The sequence below is a fragment of the Engystomops pustulosus genome, chromosome 2, assembly GCF_040894005.1.
Source record: "Engystomops pustulosus chromosome 2, aEngPut4.maternal, whole genome shotgun sequence".
NCBI classification, from domain to species: domain Eukaryota; kingdom Metazoa; phylum Chordata; class Amphibia; order Anura; family Leptodactylidae; genus Engystomops; species Engystomops pustulosus.
Genome location: NC_092412.1, coordinates 265,009,292 through 265,026,820, shown reverse-complemented (window position 1 = coordinate 265,026,820; position 17,529 = coordinate 265,009,292). Strand labels below are relative to the sequence as shown.

Sequence of the window (17,529 nt, the reverse complement as noted above, 5' to 3'; positions counted from 1 at the left end):
GTATATTATATATCATAGTAATTATAACCTCTCTGTATATTATATATCATAGTAATTATAACCTCTGTGTATATTATATATCATAGTGATTATAACCTCTGTGTATATTATATATCATAGTAATTATAACCTCTGTGTATATTATATATCATAGTAATTATAACCTCTGTGTATATTATATATCATAGTAATTATAACCTCTCTGTATATTATATATCATAGTAATTATAACCTCTGTGTATATTATATATCATAGTAATTATAACCGCTGTATATTATATATCATAGTAATTATAACCTCTGTGTATATTATATATCATAGTGATTATAACCTCTGTGTATATTATATATCATAGTAATTATAACCTCTGTGTATATTATATATCATAGTAATTATAACCTCTGTATATTATATATCATAGTAATTATAACCTCTCTGTATATTATATATCATAGTAATTATAACCTCTCTGTATATTATATATCATAGTAATTATAACCTCTGTATATTATATATCATAGTGATTATATCCTCTCTATTATATATCATAGTGATTATAACCTCTGTATATTATATATCATAGTAATTATAACCTCTGTGTATATTATATATCATAGTGATTATAACCTCTGTGTATATTATATATCATAGTGATTATAACCTCTCTGTATATTATATATCATAGTAATTATAACCTCTGTATATATTATATATCATAGTAATTATAACCTCTCTGTATATTATATATCATAGTGATTATAACCTCTGTGTATATTATATATCATAGTAATTATAACCTCTCTGTATATTATATATCATAGTGATTATAATCTCTGTGTATATTATATATCATAGTGATTATAACCTCTGTGTATATTATATATCATAGTGATTATAACCTCTCTGTATATTATATATCATAGTAATTATAACCTCTGTATATATTATATATCATAGTAATTATAACCTCTCTGTATATTATATATCATAGTGATTATAACCTCTGTGTATATTATATATCATAGTAATTATAACCTCTCTGTATATTATATATCATAGTGATTATAATCTCTGTGTATATTATATATCATAGTGATTATAACCTCTCTGTATATTATATATCATAGTGATTATAACCTCTCTGTATATTATATATCATAGTGATTATAACCTCTGTATATTATATATCATAGTAATTATAACCTCTGTGTATATTATATATCATAGTGATTATAACCTCTGTGTATATTATATATCATAGTAATTATAACCTCTCTGTATATTATATATCATAGTGATTATAACCTCTCTGTATATTATATATCATAGTGATTATAACCTCTCTGTATATTATATATCATAGTGATTATAACCTCTGTATATTATATATCATAGTAATTATAACCTCTGTGTATATTATATATCATAGTGATTATAACCTCTGTGTATATTATATATCATAGTGATTATAACCTCTGTGTATATTATATATCATAGTGATTATAACCTCTCTGTATATTATATATCATAGTGATTATAACCTCTGTATATTATATATCATAGTAATTATAACCTCTGTGTATATTATATATCATAGTGATTATAACCTCTGTGTATATTATATATCATAGTAATTATAACCTCTCTGTATATTATATATCATAGGGATTATAACCTCTGTGTATATTATATATCATAGTGATTATAACCTCTGTGTATATTATATATCATAGTAATTATAACCTCTCTGTATATTATATATCATAGTGATTATAACCTCTCTGTATATTATATATCATAGTGATTATAATCTCTGTGTATATTATATATCATAGTGATTATAACCTCTCTGTATATTATATATCATAGTGATTATAACCTCTCTGTATATTATATATCATAGTGATTATAACCTCTGTGTATATTATATATCATAGTAATTATAACCTCTCTGTATATTATATATCATAGTGATTATAACCTCTGTGTATATTATATATCATAGTAATTATAACCTCTCTGTATATTATATATCATAGTGATTATAACCTCTCTGTATATTATATATCATAGTGATTATAATCTCTGTGTATATTATATATCATAGTGATTATAACCTCTCTGTATATTATATATCATAGTGATTATAACCTCTCTGTATATTATATATCATAGTGATTATAACCTCTGTATATTATATATCATAGTAATTATAACCTCTGTGTATATTATATATCATAGTAATTATAACCTCTGTGTATATTATATATCATAGTGATTATAACCTCTGTGTATATTATATATCATAGTGATTATAACCTCTGTATATTATATATCATAGTAATTATAACCTCTGTGTATATTATATATCATAGTAATTATAACCTCTCTGTATATTATATTTAGGCGGTCCCCTACTTAAGAACACCCGACTTACATACGACCCCTAGTTACAAACGGACCTCTGGCTATTGGTAATTTACTGTACTTTAGCCCTGGGCTACAATGAACAGCTGTAACAGTTACTAAAAGGATCTGTAGTTAATGTTTATTGTTAGTTCTGGTTCTTATGACAACCCAACATTTTTAAGATCCAATTGTCACATAGACCAAAAAATTTGGCTGGGGTTACAATAATAAAATATACAGTACAGACTTACATACAAATTCAACTTAAGAACAAACCTACAGATCCTGTACGTAACCCGGGGACTGCTTGTATCATGACCTCTCTGCATATTATAAATTATATTATAGTGATTATAACCTCTTTATATTATATATCAGAGCGATAATCAGCTCTCTGTATATTATATTAAATATTCACTTGTTATGGTGAATATCATTGTTCATTAAAGTTTGTGTGATTAGTAACTTTCTCTATATTATATATCCTTGCGCTTGTAGAATCTTTGTATATTATATATTTTATAGTCAGTATAAATAAGGCTCAGAGATATAACGCATCAGTTAAAAATCCCATCGACATCAATGTAAAGAAAATAATGAATAACAGCTTTATGCTCCCTATGCTCCCTATAATGCAAAGCTCACACAATCGTCCACACCTCCGTTATTGTACATTTTATGTCGTACGTTCTGGTCAGTTTGTCATGGACCTGTTATCCGTACGGAGTCCGACAGCCTCCGGCATTATATCCTTCCAACAAACGCACGGATAGCGGATCCCTGCCCAAACAGAACATAACGGATCCCTGCCCAAACAGAACATAACGGATCCCTGCCCAAACAGAACATACCGGATCCCTGCCCAAACAGAACATAATGGATCCCTGCCCAAACAGAACATACCGGATCCCTGCCCAAACAGTACATACCGGATCCTTGCCCAAACAGAACATACCGGATCCCTGCCCAAACAGAACATACCGGATCCCTGCCCAAACAGTACATACCGGATCCTTGCCCAAACAGAACATACCGGATCCCTGCCCAAACAGAACATACCGGATCCCTGCCCAAACAGAACATACCGGATCCCTGCCCAAACAGAACATACCGGATCCCTGCCCAAACAGAACATACCGGATCCCTGCCCAAACAGAACATAACGGATCCCTGCCCAAACAGAACATAACGGATCCCTGCCCAAACCGAACATACCGGATCCCTGCCCAAACCGAACATACCGGATCCCTGCCCAAACAGAACATAACGGATCCCTGCCCAAACAGAACATAACGGATCCCTGCCCAAACAGAACATACCGGATCCCTGCCCAAACAGAACATAACGGATCCCTGCCCAAACAGAACATAACGGATCCCTGCCCAAACAGAACATAACGGATCCCTGCCCAAACAGAACGTACCGGATCCCTGCCCAAACAGTTATTCTACATTTTCTCTTTAATATCTTTGTATCATTATCTCCTTCCTGTACGTTTGTATACAATGTATCTCTCTGGGGGGGGGGGGTTACTTTCTTGTCTATCTTTTGGTGCAGTTGTGGTACAGATGCTGTTGTGTAACTTTGCATAGGACACAGGGCAGCACAGAGCCCCCCTGACATGGACCCTGCTGGTACCATTATTTGGATAGGACACAGGGCAGCGCAGAGCCCCCTGACATGGACCCTGCTGGTACCATTATTTGGATAGGACACAGGGCAGCGCAGAGCCCCCCTGACATGGACCCTGCTGGTACCATTATTTGGATAGGACACAGGGCAGCGCAGAGCCCCCTGACATGGACCCTGCTGGTACCATTATTTGCATAGGACACAGGACAGCGCAGAGCCCCCCGACATGGACCCTGCTGGTACCATTATTTGGATAGGACACAGGGCAGCACAGAGCCCCCCGACATGGACCCTGCTGGTACCATTATTTGCATAGGACACAGGGCAGCGCAGAGCCCCCTGACATGGACCCTGCTGGTACCATTATTTGGATAGGACACAGGGCAGCACAGAGCCCCCCCTGACATGGACCCTGCTGGTACCATTATTTGGATAGGACACAGGGCAGCACAGAGCCCCCCCTGACATGGACCCTGCTGGTACCATTATTTGCATAGGACACAGGACAGCACAGAGCCCCCCTGACATGGACCCTGCTGGTACCATTATTTGCATAGGACACAGGACAGCACAGAGCCCCCCTGACATGGACCCTGCTGGTACCATTATTTGGATAGGACACAGGGCAGCACAGAGCCCCCCCTGACATGGACCCTGCTGGTACCATTATTTGGATAGGACACAGGGCAGCACAGAGCCCCCTGACATGGATCCTGCTGGTACCATTATTTGGATAGGACACAGGACAGCGCAGAGCCCCCCTGACATGGACCCTGCTGGTACCATTATTTGGATAGGACACAGGGCAGCGCAGAGCCCCCTGACATGGACCCTGCTGGTACCATTATTTGGATAGGACACAGGACAGCGCAGAGCCCCCCTGACATGGACCCTGCTGGTACCATTATTTGGATAGGACACAGGACAGCGCAGAGCCCCCCCTGACATGGACCCTGCTGGTACCATTATTTGGATAGGACACAGGACAGCGCAGAGCCCCCCTGACATGGACCCTGCTGGTACCATTATTTGGATAGGACACAGGGCAGCGCAGAGCCCCCCCTGACATGGACCCTGCTGGTACCATTATTTGGATAGGACACAGGACAGCGCAGAGCCCCCCTGACATGGACCCTGCTGGTACCATTATTTGGATAGGACACAGGGCAGCGCAGAGCCCCCCCTGACATGGACCCTGCTGGTACCATTAATTGCATAGGACACAGGGCAGCGCAGAGCCCCCCTGACATGGACCCTGCTGGTACCATTATTTGCATAAGACACAGGACAGCGCAGAGCCCCCCCTGACATGGACCCTGCTGGTACCATTATTTGCATAGGACACAGGGCAGCGCAGAGCCCCCCTGACATGGACCCTGCTGGTACCATTATTTGCATAGGACACAGGGCAGCGCAGAGCCCCCCTGACATAGACCCTGCTGGTACCATTATTTGGATAGGACACAGGGCAGCGCAGAGCCCCCCCTGACATGGACCCTGCTGGTACCATTATTTGGATAGGACACAGGGCAGCGCAGAGCCCCCCCTGACATGGACCCTGCTGGTACCATTATTTGGATAGGACACAGGGCAGCACAGAGCCCCCCTGACATGGACCCTGCTGGTACCATTATTTGGATAGGACACAGGACAGCACAGAGCCCCCTGACATGGACCCTGCTGGTACCATTATTTGGATAGGACACAGGGCAGCGCAGAGCCCCCCTGACATGGACCCTGCTGGTACCATTATCTGGATAGGACACAGGGCAGCACAGAGCCCCCCTGACATGGACCCTGCTGGTACCATTATTTGGATAGGACACAGGACAGCGCAGAGCCCCCCTGACATGGACCCTGCTGGTACCATTATCTGGATAGGACACAGGGCAGCACAGAGCCCCCCTGACATGGATCCTGCTGGTACCATTATTTGGATAGGACACAGGGCAGCACAGAGCCCCCCCTGACATGGACCCTGCTGGTACCATTATTTGGATAGGACACAGGGCAGCGCAGAGCCCCCTGACATGGACCCTGCTGGTACCATTATTTGGATAGGACACAGGGCAGCGCAGAGCCCCCCCGACATGGACCCTGCTGGTACCATTATTTGGATAGGACACAGGGCAGCGCAGAGCCCCCTGACATGGACCCTGCTGGTACCATTATTTGGATAGGACACAGGACAGCGCAGAGCCCCCCCTGACATGGACCCTGCTGGTACCATTATTTGGATAGGACACAGGGCAGCACAGAGCCCCTGACATGGACCCTGCTGGTACCATTATTTGGATAGGACACAGGGCAGCACAGAGCCCCCCTGACATGGACCCTGCTGGTACCATTATTTGGATAGGACACAGGGCAGCGCAGAGCCCCCCCTGACATGGACCCTGCTGGTACAATTATTTGGATAGGACACAGGGCAGCACAGAGCCCCCCTGACATGGACCCTGCTGGTACCATTATTTGCATAGGACACAGGGCAGCGCAGAGCCCCCCTGACATGGACCCTGCTGGTACCATTATTTGGATAGGACACAGGGCAGCACAGAGCCCCCTGACATGGACCCTGCTGGTACCATTATTTGGATAGGACACAGGGCAGCGCAGAGCCCCCCTGACATGGATCCTGCTGGTACCATTATTTGGATAGGACACAGGACAGCACAGAGCCCCCCTGACATGGACCCTGCTGGTACCATTATTTGGATAGGACACAGGGCAGCGCAGAGCCCCCCTGACATGGACCCTGCTGGTACCATTATTTGGATAGGACACAGGACAGCACAGAGCCCCCCCTGACATGGACCCTGCTGGTACCATTATTTGGATAGGACACAGGGCAGCACAGAGCCCACCCTGACATGGACCCTGCTGGTACCATTATTTGGATAGGACACAGGGCAGCACAGAGCCCCCCGACATGGACCCTGCTGGTACCATTATTTGGATAGGACACAGGACAGCACAGAGCCCCCCTGACATGGACCCTGCTGGTACCATTATTTGGATAGGACACAGGACAGCACAAAGCCCCCCCTGACATGGACCCTGCTGGTACCATTATTTGGATAGGACACAGGACAGCACAGAGCCCCCTGACATGGACCCTGCTGGTACCATTATTTGCATAGGACACAGGACAGCGCAGAGCCCCCCTGACATGGACCCTGCTGGTACCATTATTTGGATAGGACACAGGACAGCACAGAGCCCCCTGACATGGACCCTGCTGGTACCATTATTTGGATAGGACACAGGGCAGCGCAGAGCCCCCCTGACATGGACCCTGCTGGTACCATTATTTGGATAGGACACAGGACAGCACAGAGCCCCCCTGACATGGACCCTGCTGGTACCATTATTTGGATAGGACACAGGGCAGCACAGAGCCCCCCCGACATGGACCCTGCTGGTACCATTATTTGGATAGGACACAGGGCAGCACAGAGCCCCCCCGACATGGACCCTGCTGGTACCATTATTTGGATAGGACATAGGACAGCGCAGAGCCCCCCCTGACATGGACCCTGCTGGTACCATTATTTGGATAGGACACAGGACAGCACAGAGCCCCCCTGACATGGACCCTGCTGGTACCATTATTTGGATAGGACACAGGACAGCGCAGAGCCCCCCTGACATGGACCCTGCTGGTGCCATTATTTGGATAGGACACAGGGCAGCACAGAGCCCCCCTGACATGGACCCTGCTGGTACCATTATTTGGATAGGACACAGGGCAGCACAGAGCCCCCCCTGACATGGACCCTGCTGGTACCATTATTTGGATAGGACACAGGGCAGCACAGAGCCCCCTGACATGGACCCTGCTGGTACCATTATTTGGATAGGACACAGGACAGCACAGAGCCCCCCCTGACATGGACCCTGCTGGTACCATTATTTGGATAGGACACAGGGCAGCGCAGAGCCCCCCCTGACATGGACCCTGCTGGTACCATTATTTGGATAGGACACAGGACAGCGCAGAGCCCCCCCTGACATGGACCCTGCTGGTACCATTATTTGGATAGGACACAGGGCAGCGCAGAGCCCCCCCTGACATGGACCCTGCTGGTACCATTATTTGGATAGGACACAGAACAGCGCAGAGCCCCCCCCCCCCCCCCCCCCCCGACATGGACCCTGCTGGTACTATTATTTGCATACACTGCTTTTCACAATTGGACTGAACTCTTGATTTTCTATAAAGTTTTGTGCTGAGACTTTTGATGTTCTGTCACAAAGAACCCACATAACATAAGACACTGGCAGCAGATTTATCAGGGGCATCAGCCATAGAACTGCAGACACTAAAGAGCCTAATATTAGTCTCACAGAACTATCATTGTGATTCTAGACCTCTATGTGGATTATAGGATAATGGGATGATAATCTCTCTATATTATGTCATAGGATATATTACACTATTCTGCACATCATACTGGATTATCTCACTATAATATATCTGCATATCAGATATTTCAGTATATATCTCACTTATAGACTCTATACATATATGATTATAGGCTCCCCGTATATATTACATATGTTATCATACACTATATTATAGGCTCCCCGTATATATTACATATGTTATCATACACTATATTATAGGCTCCCCGTATATATTACATATGTTATCATACACTATATTATAGGCTCCCCGTATATATTACATATGTTATCATACACTATATTATAGGCTTCCTGTATATATTACATATGTTATCATACACTATATTATAGGCTTCCTGTATATATTACATATGTTATCATACACTATATTATAGGCTCCCCGTATATATTACATATGTTATCATACACTATATTATAGGCTCCCCGTATATATTACATATGTTATCATACACTATATTATAGGCTTCCTGTATATATTACATATGTTATCATACACTATATTATAGGCTCCCCGTATATATTACATATGTTATCATACACTATATTATAGGCTCCCCGTATATATTACATATGTTATCATACACTATATTATAGGCTCCCCGTATATATTACATATGTTATCATACACTATATTATAGGCTTCCTGTATATATTACATATGTTATCATACACTATATTATAGGCTTCCTGTATATATTACATATGTTATCATACACTATATTATAGGCTCCCCGTATATATTACATATGTTATCATACACTATATTATAGGCTTCCTGTATATATTACATATGTTATCATACACTATATTATAGGCTTCCTGTATATATTACATATGTTATCATACACTATATTATAGGCTCCCCGTATATATTACATATGTTATCATACACTATATTATAGGCTTCCTGTATATATTACATATGTTATCATACACTATATTATAGGCTTCCTGTATATATTACATATGTTATCATACACTATTTTATAGGCTCCCTGTATATATTACATATGTTATCATACACTATATTATAGGCTTCCTGTATATATTACATATGTTATCATACACTATATTATAGGCTTCCTGTATATATTACATATGTTATCATACACTATATTATAGGTTCCCCGTATATATTACATATGTTATCATACACTATATTATAGGTTCCCCGTATATATTACATATGTTATCATACACTATATTATAGGCTTCCTGTATATATTACATATGTTATCATACACTATATTATAGGCTTCCTGTATATATTACATATGTTATCATACACTATATTATAGGTTCCCCGTATATATTACATATGTTATCATACACTATATTATAGGCTCCCCGTATATATTACATATGTTATCATACACTATATTATAGGCTCCCTGTATATATTACATATGTTATCATACACTATATTATAGGCTTCCTGTATATATTACATATGTTATCATACACTATATTATAGGTTCCCCGTATATATTACATATGTTATCATACACTATATTATAGGCTTCCTGTATATATTACATATGTTATCATACACTATATTATAGGCTCCCCGTATATATTACATATGTTATCATACACTATATTATAGGCTTCCTGCATATTATACATATGTTATGATATGAGCTCCCTATATATTATACATACATCATTATTAGACTTGCTCTAGATTATACTCATGTATAAGCTCTTTGTATTATAAATGACTGATTTATATGTAAGTACCATTATATTATCTAGCACTCTGCATATAATACATGATTGTGAGGATTAATTATCTACATTGGATATATTAGTGTATGTGTAGTTATACACCTGTGTTGGTATAATCCCTTAGATTATATATATATATATATATATATCTTTCAGAAAAGCATCCAGCACTCTATTCCATTAAAATCCATAGAACATACATACATACATACACACATACATACATACATACACACATACATACATACATACATACATTGGTGCAGAGATAACAACAGACGCCTGTGCCTAAAGTTTGACTGTTATCTCTGCACCAATGTATGTATGTATGTATGTATGTATATATGTATGTATGTTCTATGGATTTTGATAGAATAAAGCTGCATATCGATTGGATCCTAAGAGTTCTGGATGCTTTTCTGAAGGTTCTCGGAGTGTGGCTGCTCTGCCCCAGGACCAGAGGGAGGTGAGCTGGACTTTACTTTACAAGTTTCATATATACAGGCGGTCCCCTACTTAAGAACACCTGACTTACATACGACCCCTAGTTACAAACGGACCTCTGGATTTTAGTAATTTGCTGTACTTTAGTCCTAGGCTACAATAAACAGCTATAACAGTTATCACAGGCGTCTGTAATTAATATTTAGTGTTACTCCTGGTTCTTATGACAACCCAACATTTTTAAAATCCAATTGTCACAGAGACCAAACATTTTTTTTACCAGGGTTACAATAATAAAGTATACAGTTCCAACTTACATACAAACTCAACTTAAGAACAATCCTACAGACCCGATCTTGTGTGTAACCCGGGGACTGCCTGTATATATATATCATATCACAGAACGTGTAGTAAATATAATAATCTCTGTATCTCTATGTGCATCTTATACTACAGCACTGGGGTAAGAATCTGGTGTCATAGTATATATTATATACTGTCAGGAATGTAGTTATTAAATACACCGTATAGATTACATAGAGTGTACAGATTCAGATAGAAATAGAGAATATTATGTGACATGTACTATATACAGTAGCTATAGGATGTATTGGGGATAGTATATGTGGTAGATGGATATCACAGATATTATAGGGGGAGATCGCTCAGTCTTTCCGGTTTTCTAAGGACAAATCTGCCGTCCATCTCCTATACTTGACCCCTGACCTTTAGCTAGAAGTGACCCCCATGACCCCGATCAGGACACCTGCTGGGTGACTGACACAATGTAACAAACGGCTGAACCGAGTATAGAAGGTGTATGGGGCCGAGTATATGACGTATGTACAGCCGGGTATATAACTTGTATGGGGCCGAGTATATGACGTATGTACAGCCGGGTATATAACTTGTATGGGGCCGAGTATATGACGTATGTACAGCCGGGTATATAACTTGTATGGGGCCGAGTATATGACGTATGTACAGCCGGGTATATAACTTGTATGGGGCCGAGTATATAACGTGTATACAGCCGGGTATATAACTTGTATGGGGCCGAGTATATAACGTGTATACAGCCGGTTATACGACGTCTATGGAGTAGTCGGGTATGTAACGTGTATACAGCCGGGTATATAACTTGTATGGGGCCGAGTATATAACGTGTATACAGCCGGTTATACGACGTCTATGGAGTAGTCGGGTATGTAACGTGTATGGGGCCGAGTGTATAACATGTAAACAGCCGAGTATACAACGTGTATGGGGCTGAGTATATAACGTATATACAGCCGGGTATATAACATGTATGAGGCTGAGTATATAACGTGTATAGAGCCGGGTATATAACATGTACGCAGCCGGGTATCCAGCAGTATATAGAGCCCATGATAGAGCCCGGTATATAAAGTGTATACAGCCCGGTATATAACATGTATACAGCCGAGTATCCAGCAGTATATAGAGCCCGGTATATAACATGTACGCAGCCGGGTATCCAGCAGTATATAGAGCCCATGATAGAGCCCGGTATATAACGTGTAGATCACCGGGTAGACGCCGCAGCCGGGGATAGACCGGGTATAAGACATAGGAGACATCATTGTATAGATCCTGGTATACAGATGAGTATATACCACAGTATGGAGCAGAGTATATATAAAAGCATAAAGAGCTGTATAGATGATATTATAGAGCCGGGTATAGGCCATAGCATGGGACTTATATACATTATAGTACAGCCGAGTATACATCATATTATAAAGCTGGTGGTATATTATAGTATGGGACCGAGTATATATCATAGTATAGAATCCAGAATACATCACCGTATAATTCACATTATGGGGAACAGTATACATCATATTATAGAGAGCAGTATACATCACATTATAGAGAGCAGTATACATCACAGTATACATCATACTATAGAGAGCAGTATACATCACGGTATACATCATATTATAGAGAGCAGTATACATCACGGTATACATCATATTATAGAGAGCAGTATACATCACAGTATACATCACATTATAGAGAGCAGTATACATCACAGTATACATCATACTATAGAGAGCAGTATACATCACGGTATACATCATATTATAGAGAGCAGTATACATCACAGTATACATCACATTATAGAGAGCAGTATACATCACAGTATACATCACATTATAGAGAGCAGTATACATCATAGTATACATCATATGATATAGAACAGTATACATCATATTATAGAGAGCAGTATACATCATAGTATACATCATACTATAGAGAGCAGTATACATCACGGTATACATCATATTATAGAGAGCAGTATACATCACGGTATACATCATATAGAGAGCAGTATACATCACAGTATACATCACATTATAGAGAGCAGTATACATCACAGTATACATCACATTATAGAGAGCAGTATACATCACGGTATACATCATATTATAGAGAGCAGTATACATCATATTATAGAGAGCAGTATACATCATATTATAGAGAGCAGTATACATCACATTATAGAGAGCAGTATACATCACAGTATACATCATACTATAGAGAGCAGTATACATCACGGTATACATCATATTATAGAGAGCAGTATACATCACGGTATACATCATATTATAGAGAGCAGTATACATCACAGTATACATCACATTATAGAGAGCAGTATACATCACAGTATACATCATACTATAGAGAGCAGTATACATCACGGTATACATCATATTATAGAGAGCAGTATACATCACAGTATACATCACATTATAGAGAGCAGTATACATCACAGTATACATCACATTATAGAGAGCAGTATACATCATAGTATACATCATATGATATAGAACAGTATACATCATATTATAGAGAGCAGTATACATCATAGTATACATCAAACTATAGAGAGCAGTATACATCACGGTATACATCATATTATAGAGAGCAGTATACATCACGGTATACATCATATAGAGAGCAGTATACATCACAGTATACATCACATTATAGAGAGCAGTATACATCACAGTATACATCACATTATAGAGAGCAGTATACATCACGGTATACATCATATTATAGAGAGCAGTATACATCATATTATAGAGAGCAGTATACATCACAGTATACATCATATGATATAGAACAGTATAGCTATTATAGAGGACGTTATACACCACCGTATATTGGATATTATAGAGAGCAGTATAGATGATCGCCAGTATATAATATCCTGTAGATGTATAACATGCGCCGCTGTATATTATATAATCAGGTATAGACCTCGAGTCCACAAACATTTATCTCAGAACCGACAAAAGAAGAAGCCGCCAGCACATCGTATCCTTTATTATCGAAGGAGAGCACATACATTATCATATACATATTATATATATCCAGAGACACATCCTTATGTCCGAGGAACAGAAACACCCGGGACCCATCACAGGGCGAGAAACTCTCTATTGTATGTGCCATAATATATATGTTATATATAGTACACCGGCTGCCTATACCACACGTCTGTATATGATTATATGTATGATGTAACATGCTTTGTATTATTTCATCTAGATCTCTGTGTACTATTATGATCATATATATATATAAATTGGAAACAATAGCAGCACAGTCTCTTTAAAAAATTGCTACCCTACACTGTCACCATAGAGTACAACAAGTAAAAAACGGCAGCACTCCATATAGTGAAAAACAAACGCGGTTTTTATTCCACCTCGTGCACGTTTGTTTTAATATGACACACACATCACGATATAATCCGAGGTTTACAATAAAAATCAATAAATAAAATAATAAAATACCGGGCAGCCCCACGTAACAATGTAACAATCCAGGCCGATCACATCCTGTTTATATAATATAATACCAGGCCGTGAGGCTCTAATATATCGCACATATAATGGTTGTCAGATATCATGAAGGCAGTCACATATTCTATAATAACACACATATAATGATCTAGTAATAATAGAATATCGGCAGTCCCATGTAACACAAGGCAGTGACACACTGTAGATACTGTAGTATAATACCAGGCAGTAACATATTATTATATATATTAATATAGAAGCAGATATGATACAAGGCGCTAATATACTGTAATAAATCCCCTGCCAGTCACATATTCTATAATAACAGTAATAATAGCATAGCGGGCAGTCCCATGTAACACAAGGCAGTGACACACTGAAGATACTGTAGTATAATACCAGGCAGTAACATATTATGATATATATTAATATAGAAGCAGATATGATACAAGGCGCTAATATACTGTAATAAATCCCCTGCCAGTCACATATTCTATAATAACAGTAATAATAGCATAGCGGGCAGTCCCATGTAACACAAGGCAGTGACACACTGAAGATACTGTAGTATAATACCAGGCAGTAACATATTATTATATATTAATATAGAAGCAGATATGATACAAGGCGCTAATATACTGTAATAAATCCCCTGCCAGTCACATATTCTATAATGACACGTGTACAAAATAACACAAAACACACAACTATAATAATATAATAATACTACACACCAGATATAATAACGTAATGCCAGGCGGTCACATATCGCGATATATATATATGCGGAGAGCAGTCAGATATATAATATAACATCAGTCAGTAACATATAATAATATAACACCAGGCGGCCGCATAGCAAGAGGCGTATAATAATATAATATCACATATAACAGGGGTATATACTGTACATCCTCATATATGGCTGCAGCGTGTGCTAACATATCACATATAGTACTTACAGGTAACATCAGGCGCTATATAATGTAGGGGTATCGTATACAGGCAGGCAGCAGTATATAGGGGTATATTAAAGTAAATGAATAGTATATACTGGGGGCACAGTATACAGGGATATTGTGTGTATGTGTAATAATATGTATAATATAATATATATGGGTAAAGTATATAGAGGTGCAGTAGTAGTATATTATATATATTATTACCAGACAGTAGTATATAGTATAAATAGCGGCATAGTACCACGCATATATGGGTATAGTACCAGGCAGGGCAGTACTATATAGGAGTATAGTATATACGGGAGGTACAGTACACACTAGTATAGTACCAGGCAGTAGTATATAGGGGTAAAGTAGCAGGCAGTACTATACACAGATATTACCGGGCAGTAGTCCATAGGGGTATAGTATATACAGAGGGCACAGTATACAGGGGTATAGTACATACATGGGGCACAGTATGCAGGGGTATAGTATATACAGAGGGCACAGTATACAGGGGTATAGTATATACATGGGGCACAGTATGCAGGGGTATAGTATATACATGGGGCACAGTATACAGGGGTATAGTATATACATGGGGCACTGTATACAGGGGTATTGTATATACAGGGGTATAGTACCAGGCAGGGCAGTAGTATACAGGAGTATAGTATATACAGAGGGCACAGTATACAGGGGTATGGTATATAAAGGGGGTGACTCACCAGGGTTGAGGTCCAGGCAGCCCCCCGTGTCCTCCCCATCCCCCAGCTCTCCCTGTGGGGGTCCCAGTCCGTCCATGGAGAGGTCCAGGCCCTTGTCCGGCTCCCAGTCCCGCAGTTTCCTCTTCTTGTGGCCCCCGATCAGCGCCTCCACAGAGAAAGCATGAGCCCTGGAGCTGAGAGAGACCCCCGGGCATCTCCTGCGGTCACTCATGGTCCTGCATGTGTCCTGCTGCCCCTCTGACTGCTCACACAGTGACTGACAGCCCCAGCCTGGGGAGAGAGGGCCAGCCAAATATGTGCACGCCCGGCCCACCCCGGCATTAACCCCTGCGGCTCCGGGACATCACACACACAGGGAGCCCCCCAAATGTGTGCACACAGCAATAACCCCTGCTGCTCCAGGACACAGGGAGCCCCCCCAAATGTGTGCACACAGCAATAACTCCTGCTGCTCCAGAACACAGGGAGCCCCCCAAATGTGTGCACACAGCAATAACCCCTGCTGCTCCAGAACACAGGGAGCCCCCCAAATGTGTGCACACAGCATTAACCCCTGCTGCTCCAGAACACAGGGAGCCCCCCAAATGTGTGCACACAGCATTAACCCCTGCTGCTCCAGGACACAGGGAGCCCCCCAAATGTGTGCACACAGCAATAACCCCTGCTGCTCCAGGACACAGGGAGCCCCCCAAATGTGTGCACACAGCATTAACCACTGCTGCTCCAGAACACAGGGAGCCCCCCAAATGTGTGCACACAGCAATAACCCCTGCTACTCCAGAACACAGGGAGCCCCCCCCAAATGTGTGCACACAGCAATAACCCCTGCTGCTCCAGGACACAGGGAGCCCCCCAATGTGTGCACACAGCAATAACTCCTGCTGCTCCAGAACACAGGGAGCCCCCCAAATGTGTGCACACAGCAATAACCCCTGCTGCTCCAGAACACAGGGAGCCCCCCAAATGTGTGCACACAGCATTAACCCCTGCTGCTCCAGAACACAGGGAGCCCCCCAAATGTGTGCACACAGCATTAACCCCTGCTGCTCCAGGACACAGGGAGCCCCCCAAATGTGTGCACACAGCAATAACCCCTGCTGCTCCAGAACACAGGGGGCCCCCCAAATGTGTGCACACAGCAATAACCCCTGCTGCTCCAGAACACAGGGAGCCCCCCAAATGTGTGCACACAGCAATAACCCCTGCTGCTCCAGAACACAGGGAGCCCCCCAAATGTGTGCATACAGCAATAACCCCTGCTGCTCCAGGACACAGGGAGCCCCCCCCAAATGTGTGCACACAGCATTAACCACTGCTGCTCCAGGACACAGGGAGCCCCCCAAATGTGTGCACACAGCATTAACCACTGCTGCTCC

The 17,529-nt window shown here is 41.1% G+C and overlaps 1 protein-coding gene across 1 annotated transcript in view; it reads right to left on the bottom strand.

Annotated features, from left to right (window-relative positions):
* Nucleotides 1-16,407, bottom strand: part of LOC140119728 (T-box transcription factor TBX15) — a 107,899-nt gene extending 91,492 nt beyond the window's left edge. Inside the window, exon 1 of the mRNA XM_072139078.1 lies at nt 16,154-16,407. Within this exon, the coding sequence (XP_071995179.1) occupies nt 16,154-16,364 (211 nt within the window). The 5' untranslated portion in view covers nt 16,365-16,407. The remainder of the gene's footprint in view (nt 1-16,153) is intronic.
* Nucleotides 16,408-17,529: the final 1,122 nt, after the last annotated feature.